At 41.1% G+C, this 18,135-nt stretch overlaps 1 protein-coding gene across 1 annotated transcript in view; it reads left to right on the top strand.

Annotated features, from left to right (window-relative positions):
• LHX8 (LIM homeobox 8) overlaps positions 1–16,909 on the top strand; it is a gene marked incomplete at its 5' end in the record, with an annotated part of 93,545 nt that extends 76,636 nt beyond the window's left edge. Inside the window, 6 exons of the mRNA XM_082266362.1 lie at positions 237–358; positions 2,207–2,427; positions 12,489–12,592; positions 13,976–14,071; positions 14,415–14,598; positions 16,350–16,909. Coding sequence (XP_082122488.1) covers positions 237–358; positions 2,207–2,427; positions 12,489–12,592; positions 13,976–14,071; positions 14,415–14,598; positions 16,350–16,426 — 804 coding nt within the window. The 3' untranslated portion in view covers positions 16,427–16,909. The remainder of the gene's footprint in view (positions 1–236; positions 359–2,206; positions 2,428–12,488; positions 12,593–13,975; positions 14,072–14,414; positions 14,599–16,349) is intronic.
• Positions 16,910–18,135: the final 1,226 nt, after the last annotated feature.

Below are 18,135 nucleotides of genomic sequence, written 5' to 3'. Positions count from 1 at the left end.
CCTGTGCTAGAAATACTTACTGCTTCTTCAATTGAGTTTTTTCCATCCACGAATAAAGGTTTTCTTTTGCCATAAATTAGACTTGTAAACAAGTAGTAATTTTGCAGTGAGAATAAAACCCAGTCACTTATTCAGGTTTTTCTTAACTTGTTTTCTTCTACACATTTTCTCACATCATTGTTTTGTACCCCTGAGCTCCAGAGTTGGTATAACCTCCTTCTCTTTGTCTTTGGCAGGTAAACGACTTGTGCTGGCACGTGCGCTGTCTGTCCTGTAGTGTATGCCGGACTTCACTGGGAAGACACACAAGCTGTTATATCAAAGACAAAGATATTTTTTGCAAGCTCGATTATTTCAGGTACAAATTATCTGCCAGTTTCAGCTCTGACTGCTAACTGTATGGAATGTATTATCTGAATGTGTATTTTTTTTAGAAATGTATGTGTGTATGGAAATATTTATAAAAAGTTGCCCTAGTCTAAGCCCACTATATATAAATTTATTATTATATTTTTTTTTGCAAGCTCCAATTAGGTGTGGTGTGTGTAATAAATACATACAATATATATATATATATATATATATATATATATATATATATATATATATATATATATATATATATATATACATACATACATACATACATACATACATACATACATACATACATACATACATACATACAATATATATATATATATATATATATAGATAGATAGATAATGCATGCCTCAGCCTAAAAAATAATTGGTGCTTGCTTAAATGTAAAAGTGGGCTTAGACTGGGGCGACTTTTTTTCCCTTCAGACTGTAATAGACAAGTTGGTGTTTAATAACGTGGACCATACACAATCTGCCATCATCATTTTGCCTTGACCCTCTTTGCCATCCACTCCTCGAAGCTGTATGGCTTCCATATTGGTGGAGGTATGGGCTTTTGGGCAGCTCCTCTTGTTTAGACCGCCCCCCCCCCTGGTGACACCAGCCATATATTCCAGTGATCAGAAGCAGGGGTGGGATATGCCTCCAGAGGTCAAATACCTGATACGTGTCCTAAACGTTGCCTAGGCACAGTCCTATCTAGAAAAAAAAATCAGCTGTCTGTTATATTTTATGCTATAGGATTTTTTTTTTTTTTAATGCCATTGCGGTTTTGGCTCAAACTGTGCGATTGACAATGCCTAGACTTAGGATTTAAGGTGCATCTGCAGGCAAGTAGGACATTTGATGCAGTCTATCAATAGCATTAATGCAACAACTTTTGAGTCTCCCCTGTAACATAGTTAACATGCTCCTAGATCTTTTTCAATTTCGAAAAGTGACCATTACAAGGGTTGGGATAAATCATAGAACACTGCCAAAAGTGCTTGCTGCAGCTCACTTTTTATCCGTTTGGCTTAAACCCTGATACCAAAATAAACTATGAAAGGAAACTTTTTGCTGTAACTGTTTAGAGAAGCTCCAGCCCAGTTTAAAAAAAAAAAAAATTTAAATTTGGCGAGTTGGAGTTTTCGACAGAACGCTGGTTCTCTGCCAGTCTCCCATTCGGACCAAATGCACCAGAATCGGATCACATGGGTTTTCCCACCTATGCGATCCAATTCATGTCTGAACTGACAGTTGGCACTGCGATATGTGAACTAATCTGGGGATGTCGTTAACTTTGTATTGACACCCCCAGAGATTCGCATATGGCAGTGTGAACTGCCTGCGAGTTGAGTGTGAAGCAGGAACCCGCAGTGGATTCGCATTGTTCCAGCATTGCATATGTGTGAACTGGCACTCAAATGTGTCCATGCACATGCATCCATTTGCAGACAGAAAAAAAAAAGTCAGAGCTTGAAAGTTTATTTCAATGGTCAGAATGAACCCAAGCGCTTGATGCACTTAAATATCCCTAAACACTTTTACAAAAATATGGCTCTAGGTTCATTTTTTTATGCTTTCTCCTGGCATTTAAAAGAGCTTGGCAAATGCCCAGTGTGCATGGGGCCTTAGAACTGAAGAGCGGAAGATGACTACTACTAGATGGTTCAGTAGAAGGTAAATTATGAATGTATTTGGCTACTGCTCTTTGTTCCTTGTATCGCCAAGTAGCCCTGATAGTGCATGTAATTTAATTATTGCCTGTTACCTCTAGTTCAGTCTTGTATAAGAACTGTCATTTATTTTTGCCTACCCTATCTTTTCTTTCCCTCATGTAGGCGATATGGAACGCGGTGTTCGCGTTGCGGCAGGCACATCCACTCCACGGACTGGGTGAGGCGGGCGAAGGGTAACGTCTACCACTTGGCATGCTTTGCCTGCTATTCCTGTAAAAGGCAGCTGTCCACAGGGGAGGAGTTTGCTCTGGTGGAGGAGAAGGTTTTGTGCCGGGTGCACTACGACTGCATGTTGGATAACCTGAAACGAGCCGTGGAAAATGGTATGTGCCTAAACTGCACCACTGAAAGTAGAAGTAGGCCTTAGTGGTTAACCCTTTGCACATGTAGTATGTTTAAAGCAATTCACCAGGCTGAGTGTTATATGTTGAATGATTTTTAATTCTGTACAGCCAGTTTTGTGTTGCAAATTCTTTTTTTTATTTTCTTGATTAACCGAGTCATTGGTTTTGCAAGAAAAGCACTTTTTTTGGTGGCAGTTGTGGCATTTTCGTGTCCGAGAAAGAGGACTTGTTTATCAAGGCAATAACATGCTCCCTGTGAGTAAAAAATTCGAAAGATGGCACATCTGCCCTTTTTTGGACAGTGTGTGTATAGGAGAAAATGGAACGTAGCACGCCTATTCTTGGGGTGATGCAGAATGCAGTATTGTGGCAGGCTAACATTTCCAACTCAAGTTTGGTCCTTGATGTATAGTGGGGAGAAAATCAGTTTGTGCACTAAATACTTGGGGGTAGATTTTCTAAAACTGGAGCACTCGGAATCTGGCATTGTAACCAATCAGCTTCAGTTTGTTCATTTAACCACTTTACAACCGAAGGATTTTGCTGTCTTGAGTCTGGGCCACTTTTTGCGATTCGGCACTGTGCGACTTTAACGGACAATTGCGCGGTCATGCAATGCCGTATCCAAATGAAATTTACGTCCTTTTTTACCCACAAACAGAGCTTTCTTTTGGTGGTATTTGATCACCTGTGCGATTTTTACTTTTTGCGCTATAAACAAAAAGAGAGCGTAAATTTTGAAAAAATAACAATATTGTTCACATTTTTTTTATATGAAATTCCCCCCAAAAAAATGTAAAAATCAAATTTTTTAAAATTTTTGGCCAATTTTGTTTTCTGCTACCTAGGTTTGGTAAAAAAAAATCACAATAAGCGTATTTTTGATTGGTTTGCGCAAAAAGTTATTGCGTTTACTAAGGGAAAGATTTCTGTCATTTCTGGTGTTTTTTTTTTTTTTTTTTTTTTTAACGGGTAATGGCGGCGATCTGCGATTGTTGGGACTGCGACATTGTGGTGGACAGATCGGACCCTTGACTGACATTTTTGACACTTTTGGGGGTACCAGTGACATTACTACAGTAATCAGTGCTATACATATGCACTGTTACTGTAAAAATGACACTGGCAGGGAAGGGGTTAATTTTATTGGAGAGGAAGGGGTTAATGTATGCCTGGTGCTTACTGACGTGTGGGGGGAGGTGACTGAGTGACTGAGTGACTCAGGGACAAATCACAGGTTCAGCTAGGCTGAACCCTGCAATCTGACCCTGCCTGTCACTTAGGAGATCCGCCCGCTTTGTTTACAGCGGGAGCAAGCCTCCGGCGCCGCTGAGAAAGGGGAGTGTCTGGCGACGTATGTCTACGTCGCCAGACGATAACGAACCATTTTGCCGCAGTAGAGCTCTAGTGAGCAGCGCCAAAGTGGTTAAGCTTTGACAGTAAAACCTGGAAGCTGATTGGTTTCTATGCAGAGCTGCACCAGATTTTGTGTGCTCCAGTTTTAGTAAATCCCCCCCCCCCCCCCCCCCTTAGTCTTTTTACCATTTAATGCTAAACTCTATTCCAAGAGAAAAGGTTTAGGGATGCAGAATACCCAAAAGGAGTAGTTGGTCTTTTTATTGGTTGATTTCTCTGTAATCATTCTGGCCCTTGACCCTTTAGCAACAATTAAAGATACCTCCTTTTTAATGCGTTGTGAATAAATAACTTCTACCCTACCCAGCAACTCTGCAACACCATTCAACAAGAAGTTCTTTCCAAAACACATTCTTAAGCCCAGATATGCTCCAGCAGGGCCTTAGGCATCCAGCACATGCCTCCAGCTTTGGCAAGTCTTGAGGGACAAAACACTCCATGCATATCTCCTCTCTATCCATAAGCCAAAGAGTGAACCCTCGGAAGAGGTTCTCCAAGCATTAGGCATATCCCCCAAATACCACTGAACAAACTCCTCAATGATTGGTTGGGTCAGATAAATATTCATAACTCTGTGATTTGTCCTTCCACACGGATTACCTGAACCGTTTAACTGTACCAGGCAGACGAAACACACTGAGCTTAGGAGAGCTTGCAGAGTCCAGAAGAATCTAAACAGAGTTCAGGCTGGTTACAGCCTAGCTGCAAAATGCACAAATTAGGGACTCTCCAGCCTGGAGTCTATACTCTAATAAAACCATTGAATGTGCACACATACATGGATAATATATGTCAACACTCCGGTCCATAATCATGCCCCAAACAAACCCCATACAATATACCTTTCAGGTTCTTCATCCACCCCCTTCTCTGTCTCTCTCCTCATTTGAAGCTCACTGTATTCGTCTATTTTCTCCAGTTTCGTTGAGAATTGCTGTGATTTATCGGCCTCCTGGACCGGTATCAGGCTTCCTTGATGACTTCTCTGCCTGGCTACCCTACTTTCTCTCTTCTGAAATTCCCACAATAATTCTTGGAGACTTCAACATCCCTGTTAATCTTAACACTCCTACTACTTCTAAACTTTTGAGCTTAACCTCCTCTTTTGACCTAAAACAATGGACACATGCTTCTACTCACTCTAATGGCAACAGCCTTGACCTCATGTTCTCCTACCTATGCACCCCTCACAACCTCTCCAACATTCCATTCCCTCTCTCTGATCACCACCTCATTAGTTTCAGTCTCTCCTTGTCCTCCTTACCTTCCAACTACCGAACAATTACCCGTAGAAACCTTCGCCATCTTAACCCTTCACTTCTTTTTTCTGCTACAGATGGTCTCTTCAACACAATCTCATCCATCTCCTTTCCAACATGGCCACTTCTGTCTACAACAGTTCACTGTCATCTACCCTGGATGCTTTGGCCCCCCTCACTACACACAGAATCAGGCCCCGACCACTTCAACCCTGGCAGACAGACAATACCAGAAGCCTCAAAAAACATAGTCGCGCTCTTGAGCGCCTGTGGCGTAAGACTAAGTCACAGCGAGATTTCAGTCAATCTAAATCTGCCCTCCAAAAATACAGTTCCTGCCTCCACACTGCCAAACAGACCTACTTTATCACTCTCATTAACACCCTCACACAGTCCCCGTCAACTCTTTTCGACCTTCAACGCTCTACTTCGTCCTCCATTGCCTCCACCCACTAACTTACTCACTGCCCAAGAGATTGCCAATCACTTCAAAAATAAGATTGATACAATTCGTGAAGAGATCTTTTCACTAAAGATATCTCCCTCACCTTACACACCTTGTCCTCCTGCACAATCAATACTTCCCTTGTTTAACCCAACTACTGTAGAGGAAGTTACTAAAAAATTTTCTAATGCCCACCTAACTTCCTGCCCCCTGGACCCTGTTTCTTCTCAAATACTACGGTCACCCTCTGACTCTATCCTACACTCTTTAACTCATATCTTCAACCTCTCCCTCTCCACTGGCATCTTCCCCAGCTCTCTAAAACATGCGCTAGTAACTCCCATACCAAAGAAAGCCTCACTAGACCCCTCCAATCTTAATAACTTAAGACCCATCTCCTTACTCCCTTTTGCTTCCAAACTCCTTGAACGTTTAGTCTACAACCGCCTGAGCGAGCACCTCATTGAGAATAACCTCCTTGATCCCCTTCAGTCTGGATTTCGCCGGCAACACTCCACTGAAACGTCTCTCCTAAAACTTACAAATGACTTACAAACAGCAAAAACCAATGGTCCCTACTCGATACACTTACTCTTGGACCTCTCTGCTGCCTTTGATACTGTTGACCACCCCCTCCTCCTCAAAAAACTCAGTTTGCTCGGTCTCCGTGACTGTGCTCTCCATTGGTTCGAATCTTACCTATCTCACCGCACCTTCAGTGTCACTTACAATTCCACTTACTCCTCTGCAACTCCTCTTACTGTTGGGGTTCCCCAAGGTTCTGTCCTTGGACCGCTACTATTCTCAATCTATACCTCCTCCCTGGGTCAGCTAATAGCCTCCCATGGCTTCCACTACCATTTCTATGCTGATGACACCCAAATCTACCTCTCTACCCCTCAGCTCACCCCATCAGTCTCCTCCCGCATCGCTGATCTACTAACAGACATATCAGCCTGGATGTCTCACCACTTCCTCAAACTGAATCTATCTAAAACCGAGCTCATAATATTTCCTCCTCTACGTGCCCCTTTCCCGGAATTCTCTGTCAAGATCAATGGAACAACTATTAGTCCTTCCACACATGCCAGGGTGCTAGGGGTAACCCTGGACTCTGCACTGTCCTTTCAGGCTCACATCCAATCCCTGTCCAAATCATGCCGCCTTAACCTTCGCAACATTGCTAGAATACGGCCCTTTTTAACCAATGACACCACCAAGCTTTTAATTCACGCCCTGGTTATCTCTCGCCTCGACTATTGCAACTCCCTCCTCATTGGATTACCCTTGCATAGATTATCCCCCCTTCAATCCATAATGAATGCTGCTGCAAGACTTCTCCACCTTACCAACCGTTCAGTGTCCTCCAACCCTCTCTGCCAATCCCTTCATTGGCTTCCACTCACCCAACAAATAAAATTCAAAGTGCTAACAATAGTTTACAAAGCCATCCACCACTCTGCCCCAGCTACATCACTAACCTGATCTCAAAATATCAACCTAGCCGCTCTCTTCGGTCCTCCCAAGACCTCCTGCTCTCTAGCTCCCTTGTCACCTCTTCCCATGCTCGCCTCCAGGATTTCTCCAGAGCTTCTCCCATTCTTTGGAACTCTCTACCCCAATCTGTCCGACTGTCCCCTAATCTATCCATCTTTAGACGATCCCTGAAAACCCTTCTCTTTAAAGAAGCCTACCCGGCTACTAACTAATAACGCTGTTTCACTTGCTCCATCAGCTCATCCCCCACAGCTATTGCCTTTTGTATCAATTGACCCTCCCTTTTTAGATTGTAAGCTCTAACGAGCAGGGCCCTCTGATTCCTTTTGTTCCAAATTGTAGTGTAACTGTAATGTCTGCCTTCATTTTGTTAAGCGCTGCGCAAACTGTTGGCGCTATATAAATCCTGTATAATAATAAATAATAATAATATACCCACCTGCACCCAATTCCAGCCTTTTGATTCTAGAGGTATATTTAGTATAAAAAAAACCCAAAAAAATAAGATTAGTCTGGCAGAGGCTTTACTGTACATCTATTTAGTTTTCAACTTTAGTCTTTAGGCACAGGTTTATATCCAGATGCATGTTTACGCAATGTAGTTTGTGCCTTTACATTTTTGGGGATTTTGTAGTTTTCCTAATAAGTTTGCAGTAAAAACTTAAAAGATCAAAGCCTAAGCATTTCTACTCCAGTGTCGTCTTTGCTCTTCTATGTCATTTGCCAATTAGCCTGAAAGAGCCAGATAATACTGAGAATTAGTTCAGCTGGCCATACACTGGTAGAATTTTTTTCATTTGCACAATCATTCAATTTGTAATCATTCGTGGGGTCAAACTGATAATTTTTGACTGTAGCGGTGAGAATTTTGAAGGAGCAGGATAGTTTCTTGAACACATTCATAACCAAGTATATATGTGGCTTTTCATTCGATTATTTTTCAAACTGGAAGGTTACAAGCAAACTTGAAGTACTTTTGAACAACATTTCATCAAGTCCTTAAATTATGAGATTTTTCACAAAAATGTTCGTATGAATCCCTACTAGTCTATGGAAAGTTTTACGTATCTACAAATACATTTGCATGGGATTAATTTCACCTCCACACTTGTTTTATGTTCTGGGAAAACCAGTATGATGGTGGACCTTAAATCCGAACTAAACCAACCCCAGAACAGAACTGTAATATGCTCAACCCTACTAGTCCTTAAATGTGGTGGTGCAGCCACAACATCTAAGGATTGGTAAGCTGCTCTGTTACCTTTTGTTTTGGGTTTAGATGCTTTATTAGCAAAAAGTCACGAATGTTTCTTTTGGAAACAGTTGCTAAACTTCCATCAGGGTACTCTACTGTATGTCTATTGTAAATTCCTTCTCTCCGTGTGATGCGGGAGACCACCAATGCTCTAGCCCACCTCTGCCTCTCGGCATGTTTATGCCCACTTACAGGTTTGACAAGCAAAGGTGTTCAAGCAAGAATGCCAAACATTTTTATGGATGGAGTTTGATGTTCTGGTAGAATGAGATCACCATCCCCCTTCCAAATGAACCTTTCATAGCTCATAAAATATAAGGGCTGTGTGTTTTTGTAGTCTACAGGTGCTCTTTCAATTTCTGCCTGAATACAGTTATAAGTTTCTGAACCTTTTGGGAAGTTTCTTGCGGTTACTAAAACTTCCTCTAAAGCTAGCCATACAATAGAAAAAATTTTGTTCAAAAACTTTCATTTCAGGAACAAGTTGATTTCCTAACCATTAGTGCGATCAAATCAAAGTTCATTTTTGACAAGTGATAAAGTTTAGGAGTAGGATCCTTTCTGGGGGGAAAAAAAATTCTAACAATGTGGTTTTAATTCTGGAAATTACAAATGAATTCCAAAATTGAATGTTAAGTAGTAGTTTTCAACTACTTTAAATCATTTTGTCAAATCCTCAAATGTACTGATGTGAATTTTTGTACGAAAATCTACTAATATGCTTAGGTCCTGATATAAAAAAAAGGCCTTAAAAGATGTTCCTAGCCTTTTCTAATAAAAATGTTTTGTTTAAAGTATTCGTAAACCGAATAACCAAAATCTTGTATAATTAACATTTTAGTGTAATTCAATTTCAATCTTTTTTTAATTCTTTAAAACAATCCCCATTGATTCTGCCATGGAGATCGTTGTTCAGGCACTTTCTCTTATACTTTCTCTTTATGGTGAAAACATTCTGTCCTTGTCTCCCACTTTTCCTGTGTCTCAAGTTGACATTACCCAGTAATGTTCAGTGTTGTAGCCATAAGGAAGCCTACCCATCGAATTGCCATGCAGTCGGCGTGCATGTAGACAATTGGTTTTAAAAGACTGTAGGACAGGGGTGTCCAACTTTATGGCCCACTGGCTGCATGCGGCCCAACACAATTATACATTAAAGAATGTTTGGGTATGGGTTTTTTGTTTGTAAAAATTAATTTACAGATGCGGGCTGAAAAAAAGTATCTCTTTACTGGACTTTTCTACATTTTTAGTTTCCCAAAGTAAAACCTCTTCCACTCTATCAAAAACAGTTTGTTTAGATAGACTGATATAGAGTATCTATATTGGTGAAAGGTAACTTGTGATTGGCCCAAAATTTTCTGCTCATCACCTCTCCTTATTGTTGGTGTATTTTATGTGGCCCAAGATAATTCCTCTTCTTCCAATGTGGCCCCAGAAAGGTTAAAAGGTTGGAAACCTGTGCGTTAGGTGATCGGCAGCATTGAGCTTCAACAAAGGACGGGGAGTAGAAGGAAGGAAGGAATGAAAACTATGTTTTTAAATAGAACAAATGGGGGCCATTGAATGGGGGGGCAAAGTTTGTAGAGCCTCCTTCTATTGGCCGGTGACTTTTACCACACATACTTTGTTGCTCTCGATCAAACTGGTTCATTAACTAGTAGATATACAGTGCATCTGGAAAGTATTCACACACAGGGGTTCACTTTTTCCATATTTTTTGTTACAGCCCTATTTCAAAATTAAATTATTTTCCTCAAAAATCTACAGACCATACCCCATAATGACAATGTGAAAGAAGTTTGTTTGAAATCTTTGCAAATGTATTAAAAAGAAAAAATCCCATGTACATAAGTATTCAGCCTTTGCCATGACACTCAAAATTGAGCTTGGGTGCATCCTGTTTCCACTGATAATCCTTAAGATGTTTCTACAACTTGGAGTCCACCTGTGGTAAATTCAGTTGATTGGACATGATTTTGAAAAGCACACACCTGTCTATATAAGGTCCCACAGTTACCAGTGCATGTCGGAGCACAAACCAAGCCATGAAGTCCAAGGAATTGTCTGTAGCCCTCCAAGACAGGATTGTATTGAGGTACTGATCTGGGGAAGAATACAGAAGTTTCAGCAGCATTGAAGGTCCAAATGAGCACAGTGGCCTCCATTATCCATAAATGCAAGATGTTTGGAACCACCAGGAGTCTTGCTAGAGCGGGCCCCCCTGGCCAAACCAAACTGAGCAATTGGGGGAAGAAGGGCCTTAGTCAGGGAGGTGACCAGGAACCCGATGGTCACTGACTAAGCTCCAGCGTTTCTCTGTGGAGAAAGGAGAACCTTATAGAAGAACCATCTCTGCAGCACTCCACCAATTAGGCTTGTATGGTACAGTGGCCAGAAGGAAGCCACTTCTTAGTAAAAGGCACATGACAGCCCGTCTGGAGTTTGCCAAAAGCCACCTGAAAGATAATCAGACCATGAGAAACTAAATTCTCTGATCCGATGAAACAAAGATTGAACTATTAAGCCTGAATGGCAAGTCATGTCTGGAGGAAAGCAGGCGCCGCTCATCACTTGGCCAATACCATCCCTACAGTGAAACATGGTGGTGGCAGCATCATGCTGTGGGGATGTTTTTCAGCGGCAGGGACTGGAAGACTAGTCGGGATGGAGGGAAAGATTAATGCAGCAATGTAAAGAGCCATCCATGATGAAAACCTGCTCCAGAGCGCTCTTGACCTCAGACTAGGGTGAAGATTAATCTTCCAACAGGGCAACGACCCTAAGCACACAGCCAAGATAACGAAGGAGTGGCTACAGGACAACTCTGTAAATGTCAGAGCGGCCCAGCCAGAGCCCAGACTTGAACACGATTTGAGCATTTCTGGAGAGATCTGAAAATAGCTGTGCACCGCCACTCCCCATTCAACCTGATGGTCCTGCAAAGCAGAATGAGACAAACTCCCCTGAAAATAGGTGTGCCAAGCTTGTAGCATCATACTCGGACTTGAGGCTTAAATTGGTGCCAAAGGTGCTTCAACAGCAACAAAGTATTCAGCAAAGGCTGTGAATACTTGTCTACATGGTGTGTTTTTTTTTTTTTTTTTTTTTTTTTAATAAATTTGCAAAGATTTCAAACTTTTTGTCATGTTGTCATTATGGGGTATTTGTAGGACTTTAAAGAAAATAATGAATGTAATTAATTTTGGAATAAGGCTGTAACGTAAAAATGTGGACAAAGTGAAGCGCTGTGAATACTTTCTGAATGTACTGTATTTTTGCCAAATTCCTGTATGTGAACATTTCCATGCTTGTATGTTCTTTTGGGAAGTCTTGCTGGCCTGCAGCCATTGTATAATGGGAATTGCAGGCCCTTGCATCAATCTTTTGTAGGATCTCCTGGGGAAAGTAGTAGTGTGTGTGTGTGTGTGTGTGTGTATGTATGTGTGTATGTATGTATGTATATATATATATATATATATATATATATATATATTACAGTATGAGCCTAGTCTTTAAAATTCTTCCAATATCTCCTTTTCTGAGTTCCTCTGAAATCCTTTGGGCTACACTGCATGTCAACAGAATTGTAGGTAGTGGTACAGGTAACCTTTAAGCCATGATTAAGGCCGAACGGCCAAAATGTGTTGGCTGTTGTACAGCTGTATTTATGTGATTTAATAAAGGAAGACCACATTGTTGCTGACCTTTTTTCACAAGATAACCTTTTTACTTTTTTCCACATGTGTGGCATGGCTGGTTGTCTCCCCTCGATGGGTTGCCCACCTTTTTTTAATGATTTTCCATATGGTAGTTTACCTAATAGTTCACTAAATATCTTGATACATTTGCTCCATAGAGACCTGTTAATGTAGCATGTGATTGGCATTTGTTAGGTAAAATTAAATTTTTGAGTAAGGATCAGATGACATTTTAGGAGTCTTTTTTAATGCAGAGTCTTTTTTAATGCAGAAATTTAGAAGATTTCTAAAGCATTCAAACTTTTATTACATTTTAAATGGTTTTAATTTTAAAATGGTTTATTCTATATGCTAAACTAGGAAGCCTCATCTATGGGATTCTATGGTGTCCAGGACCTCTGCTTTTCTCTATTTTATTATGCAATGCAGAAAAATGGTAATTAGATTTATTTCCCCCCTCCTTGCAGGGAACCGTGTCAGTGTGGAAGGGGCTTTGTTGACAGAGCAAGATCTTAATCAACCAAAACCGGCTAAAAGGGCTCGTACCAGCTTCACAGCGGACCAGCTCCAAGTAAGTTCTTGTTTTGAGGCAGGCGGAACGTGTCCGTGGCTCAATGAATAAGTCCTAAGTTCCAGCTTGTCACATAATGTAAAAATATGTAAATCCTGTAATTGTGCCGCACAACGTTCCAAGTGATTTGAGTTGGTAATATTGGTGGAACTTAACTTGACCACAACTACTGAGATCCTTTTGATATTGTGGTTTTACAAATGCAGTTTTAAATATGTAAATTAAGTTACGGTAAATGTATGGCTTCAGAATGTTTCATAAAATCAGTTTGATCAGCATAACGGGAAATTTTTGTTAGTTTTTTTTTTTAAATAACGGTAAATGCAGAACAAAAAACGTACTGTGTGTGTGAAACCTACCTGTAGCAATTAACATTATGTACACATCCATAAGGTGCAGAAAAGTTTGGATCTCTACAGGCTTGCTTTAAAGTCTATTGGAACGGCTTAGCTGAAATTTTAGGCTAAATAAGGCCTAAGGGACATGATTATGCAACAAATGTAGAATTTTGTGTTTCTAGATCTGTACAGACCCTTTCAATACAAATCTATGCCGCTTTATCGCGTGGGGGGGGGGGGGATTATAGGCTGACTGAGCCTGCAAGAGTTATCATGGACAGTTAGAATAAGATTCTGCATTTTGAGCATAGATGGGGCGAAAGATCAAGGTCTTCTCTAATGATCGGGACCCAATCGGCCTAGTTCCTGAGCAAGTGATCTTGTAGACATAATGATCATGTTTGTTTTATACACCTGCTAGCAGCTAAGGGATCCTCAAACTACGGCCCTCCAGCTGTTGCGGAACTACACATCCCATGAGGCATTGTAAAACTCTGACATTCACAGACATGACTAGGCATGATGGGAATTGTAGTTCCTTAACAGCTGGATGGCCATTGTTTGAGACCCGTGTGCCAGCGCATGCTGTCATTGCCTTGTGTAGCACCCTCCTACTTGCTGTTAAATAGTCTGGAGCCCTGAGAATTTATATATTTTTTTTTCTTTCCTGCCTTGCACTGATTTTTGGAAAGAGCCTGTGGAAATCTACTGCGGCCCATCCAGGGGTTACACTACATTTGTAAAGGGCGATACAACCTATCATAAACCTGAACGGAGTATTGTTTAAACAAATGTGCCATAAAAAAGCGTAACTGAAACTTTTTGATAGAAAGGTGTAGTCTTGTATTTCCCAGTTTGTCCAGCAGGGGGCAGTGTTCCATGGAAGTCAATCATTTCTATAATTTGAGCAAATTTCTCTTGGCTTGCTGCTGTTAGTGTAGGATTTTCTTTATTGCCATGCATTAGGGTAACCTTTTTGTATATAATTTCACTAGAGGTATGATTTAGCTGTGGTTATTGATTTGTATATATTGTGCATTTTTAGGTTATGCAAGCACAGTTTGCCCAGGACAACAATCCGGATGCACAGACGCTACAGAAATTGTCTGAAAGGACGGGTCTAAGCAGACGTGTAATACAGGTGAGGTTTTGTAATGGCTTTAAAAATGGGGGGGGGGGGGGGGGGGGAAGAGAGGTTCACATTCCATGTCAATGCCCAGGGCTGACTGCATATCTCTACAGTGTAATTCCAGCCAAAATTGGCTGAGCGGAAGGGTTAGAACCTGTAACTTAATTGCCATCTATGTGAGATTTTCCCTTGCTTCCTCTCCCCAGACACACAATGGGAAACAAGTGGAAATCGCCCTTAAAAATAAGGGAATTCCTTATTGGAAGATATCCCCTCTTCCTCCTGTGCTGGTAATTGCTATAAAATGTTGATATGCTTAGGATAATCGTTTTTTGTACCACATTGTCTCTTCCAGGTCTGGTTTCAGAACTGTAGAGCACGCCACAAGAAACACGTTAGTCCTACTCATTCCTCAACCGCGCCGATTACAGCCATTCAATCCTCAAGGCTTTCCCCACCTATGATGGAGGAAATGACCTACTCTGCATACGTACCTCAAGATGGGCCCATGCTGACCGCTCTGCACAGTTACATGGATGGTAAGCTACTGCCGGGGACTACTTATTGGCCATGTGTATGGGAGTGTGTACTTAGCGATACATTGGCCAACAACAATGTTTAGTGGTGACTTTTTCAGGCTGATACAAAACCCTGAGCAGTTTGGTTATTCCAGTTTATATAAATTGCCCCCTGCAAGTCATTGATGAATATCGATATCGCTTGGCATACCTAGTATGACTGTATTTCAGGATTTGAATGCTGACATGGGTGTCCGCAGAACTTTTTTCAAGGGGGGGGGCTCATCATTTTAAGGTCACACATGCTCCGCCCCTTTTTGACAATGTCTTTAAGGGGAGGGGCTTAGTCATTATAATTATTTTGAGTATTTTTAAAGGGGAAACGGCAGAATACATTTTTAAAGCTTTTCCTAACCTAAAAAAATATTGATCCTGTTCCCTTAAAGCATGTTCTACAGCACAGTGCTTTGTAATTTGGCCCCTTCTATCACCTAAAATTACCTGGCCGATCCTTCCCTGGTTTTGTCCTACCCTCTGTAAACTGACCACTGTATACCATGGCTGCTAAGACCTGACACCATGGTCAGTCTACGTGCTGCCGTCATCCGTAGCCCTCCTCTCCTCCTCTGTCTTGTCTCCCCCCCCTCCCTCCCTCCCTCCCTGCCTTTCTGCTCCTGTGTCGGTGCCTGCCCCTCCCTTCCTGCTGCTGTAGTTTCATTTAAAGTTTCATAACCTGTCTACAGTCTGTTTAATAACCCTGTGTACCCCTGTGTTTTTTTTTGGTTTTTTTATAAAAATAAGCCGTTCTTTACCAGTTTTCAGAGTGCCAACTGCTACTCGCGTGACCCACTGCCCCTCTCCTCACCTCCACCCTCCTGTTGTATGTTTGAACATCCTCTGACTAGGCACCCTTTTACTGCTAGCTAGCTAGCTCCTAGATCCCTGGGACCTTCACCAGAGTGGTCCCCTCTAAGCCAGGCAGACCCCCAGGGGGGCAGTTCACAGTACTCACAAACTTGGAATGCTTTCCTGGAACTGAACCCCCTCTTTCTCCGCTGGTCTTCGGCACATCCTCTCTGCAGCTCAACTCTCTGGACTCTCAGGCAAGCCACCTGAGACACCCAATCCTTCTGACAGGAGGAGAGACAGCCGAACTCTCCCTCCTGGGACTCTGCTTCCCACCAAAGGAAGTAGATACAAGCCTGAATGAGCCACTGATTGGGTTTCCTCCACTGCCCAATGAAAATCCTCTCATGGGGCCAGTGGGGAAACTCCCCCCTCAGCAGTCACACCTGGGAGACATGACAGCCCAGCTGAAAATCATGACCCTGTTGTTAGGCAGCCAAGGCCCACTATACGTTACCTAGCACCTACGTTGTAGGGTGCTACATCACACTGGAACACCTGAACGTATTGCGGAGAGGTGTCAACATACTTTTTGGTCATACGGTGTGATGCTTTTACCTATGTTTGTCTATCCTCTATCTCAATGCTAGTGATTCTCAGGGTTCTTGAACATATATCTTGGCTTCACCAGAACTGTTATTAAAAATTGGATTTCACGTGCAATGCTGCCTTCTGGTGAAAATGGATCACTATGGTACTTTTTTAAATCCTTGTTTATATGTCTAGGCAGAATTTAGTCCACTGAATCTGTTTTTATACTTTTTTTTTTTTTTTTCCCCTCATGTTCACAACATTTTAAAAATGTACTACTCCTGTATCATAATAAAATTAACTCCTTTTTTTTTTTTTTTTTTTTCCCCCTTCAGCTCATTCACCGACAGCTCTTGGGCTCCCGTCAATGCTGCCTCACTCCATGGCGCAACTACCTATAAGTCACGCATAAACTTTTCCTCAACCTTTCCTCCAAGAATGTAAATGCTTTGGGTAAAACTGAGTCATTTATTGTGTATAAAATATAATTAAGATCATTAGTTATTTTTATATCAACTTTCCATACTGAAGTACACATGACGCTTGTACTATTCAGTAAAAGGGTCACTATACACACAAATGCACATCCGGTTTTGTTGACCACGTCGCTGCCCCTCGTTATGTAAGTATTATTGGGTTCAGCTTACAGCGCCACTAAGTTCTCACGTGTCTATTTTTTCTTTGTACTGTCTGGAATTAGTCCAAACTTAGTTGTTTGTTAATTTATTTGTCATCAGAAGAGCACTTTGCCAAAAAGAAGAAAAATGGACTGACAAGTGTGCAAAAAAAATGTTTACAATTTTTTTTTGTGAAATTGTATTTTTCATTAGTTTGTACCTGTAAATTATTAAAGTGCATATGTATTTTGTTTTGCTTGGAACAGTTTTCATTTTTTGGTTTTGTATCTGAACTGGCCATATTCTGTTGGAAATTTTTGTTTTCCTTTTCAAGCAAACTTAATAAAGCTTTGATTACATCCCGTCAGTTTGGTTTTTGGGTATGGATGGGTCGCAAAATTTGGTCTGAAATTTGTCAAGTATAAATGGTTGTGATGAGTTGACATTTGGAGAAAACTTTCAGTCACAGCCTATCGCACAGTCCTATCTGTAGATGTGTACAAGAGTTTTTGTGATAGTTGAGGCTTTAATTAGGCTGCCTCATTAATCTGTGATATCACTCTTCATATTGAGCAATACATTTGTGGTCCTATTCCTGGGTTTCTCTAAAAGGGAAGAGGTTTTTAACCCAAATGATTCATTGGGAAAACATACATTTATAAAGCCTTTTCACCAATTGAATTTGAAAAATCATGAAGGCTGCTGTATTGGCCTTTCGTGAAAAACTGTATCAAAAAGATTGGAGATAAAGACCTCCCAGATAGTCACAGAGGGACACACAGGTTTACAAAATAGGAACTTTATTAAAGATAACAGTTTGAAAAATTCACACCAATATGACCTTCACCAGACAATATAAAAAAGGTCAACGTTGTCATTAAAAACTAGGATAGGGCAGCTGCCCTATCCTAGTTTTTAATGACATCGCCTTTTTTTAATTTTGTTTGGTGAAGGTCATGTTGGTGTTAATTTTTCAATTATCTTTAATAAAAGTTCCTTTTTGGTAAACCTGTGTGTCCCTCTGTGACTATCTGGGAGGTCTTTAATCTTTTTGATAGAATTTATTTAGTCACAGGACTGCACCAATTTTCCTTGTGGTGAATTTGGTGATAAGGTGCATTAAGGCAATGGAAATACAAGGTTTGCAGTTCCCAAATGACTGTGGTTGATCCGGTGGAAAATACCTCCTCCTTTCCTTTCCTGAAAAATGCTTGTTGCATATTTGCAATGCTGATGCACTGCATTGCTGATCCAACTACACTGCATTGCTGATCCAACAGGCTAATGCGTTTTCAAGGACTTGCCTCTTCCCCCAAAAGGCAAGAAAGCACATTGGCCTGTTGAATTTCCATTTGTCCCATTATGTCATGAAATGTATTGTGAACTGGAAGTTGCTGTTTTGTTATAAGCTCTGATGCACCTGTCGGTTTGTGAGTAAAATACTTACCACCGTTTTACTAATGAAAGAAATGTTGCGATAATGCACTAAGCCGGTGTGACCTCT

Source organism: Pelophylax lessonae (genome assembly GCF_965119305.1).
Source record: "Pelophylax lessonae genome assembly, chromosome: 8".
Classification (NCBI taxonomy): Eukaryota; Metazoa; Chordata; class Amphibia; order Anura; family Ranidae; genus Pelophylax; species Pelophylax lessonae.
This window is presented reverse-complemented; position numbering and strand designations above follow the sequence as displayed.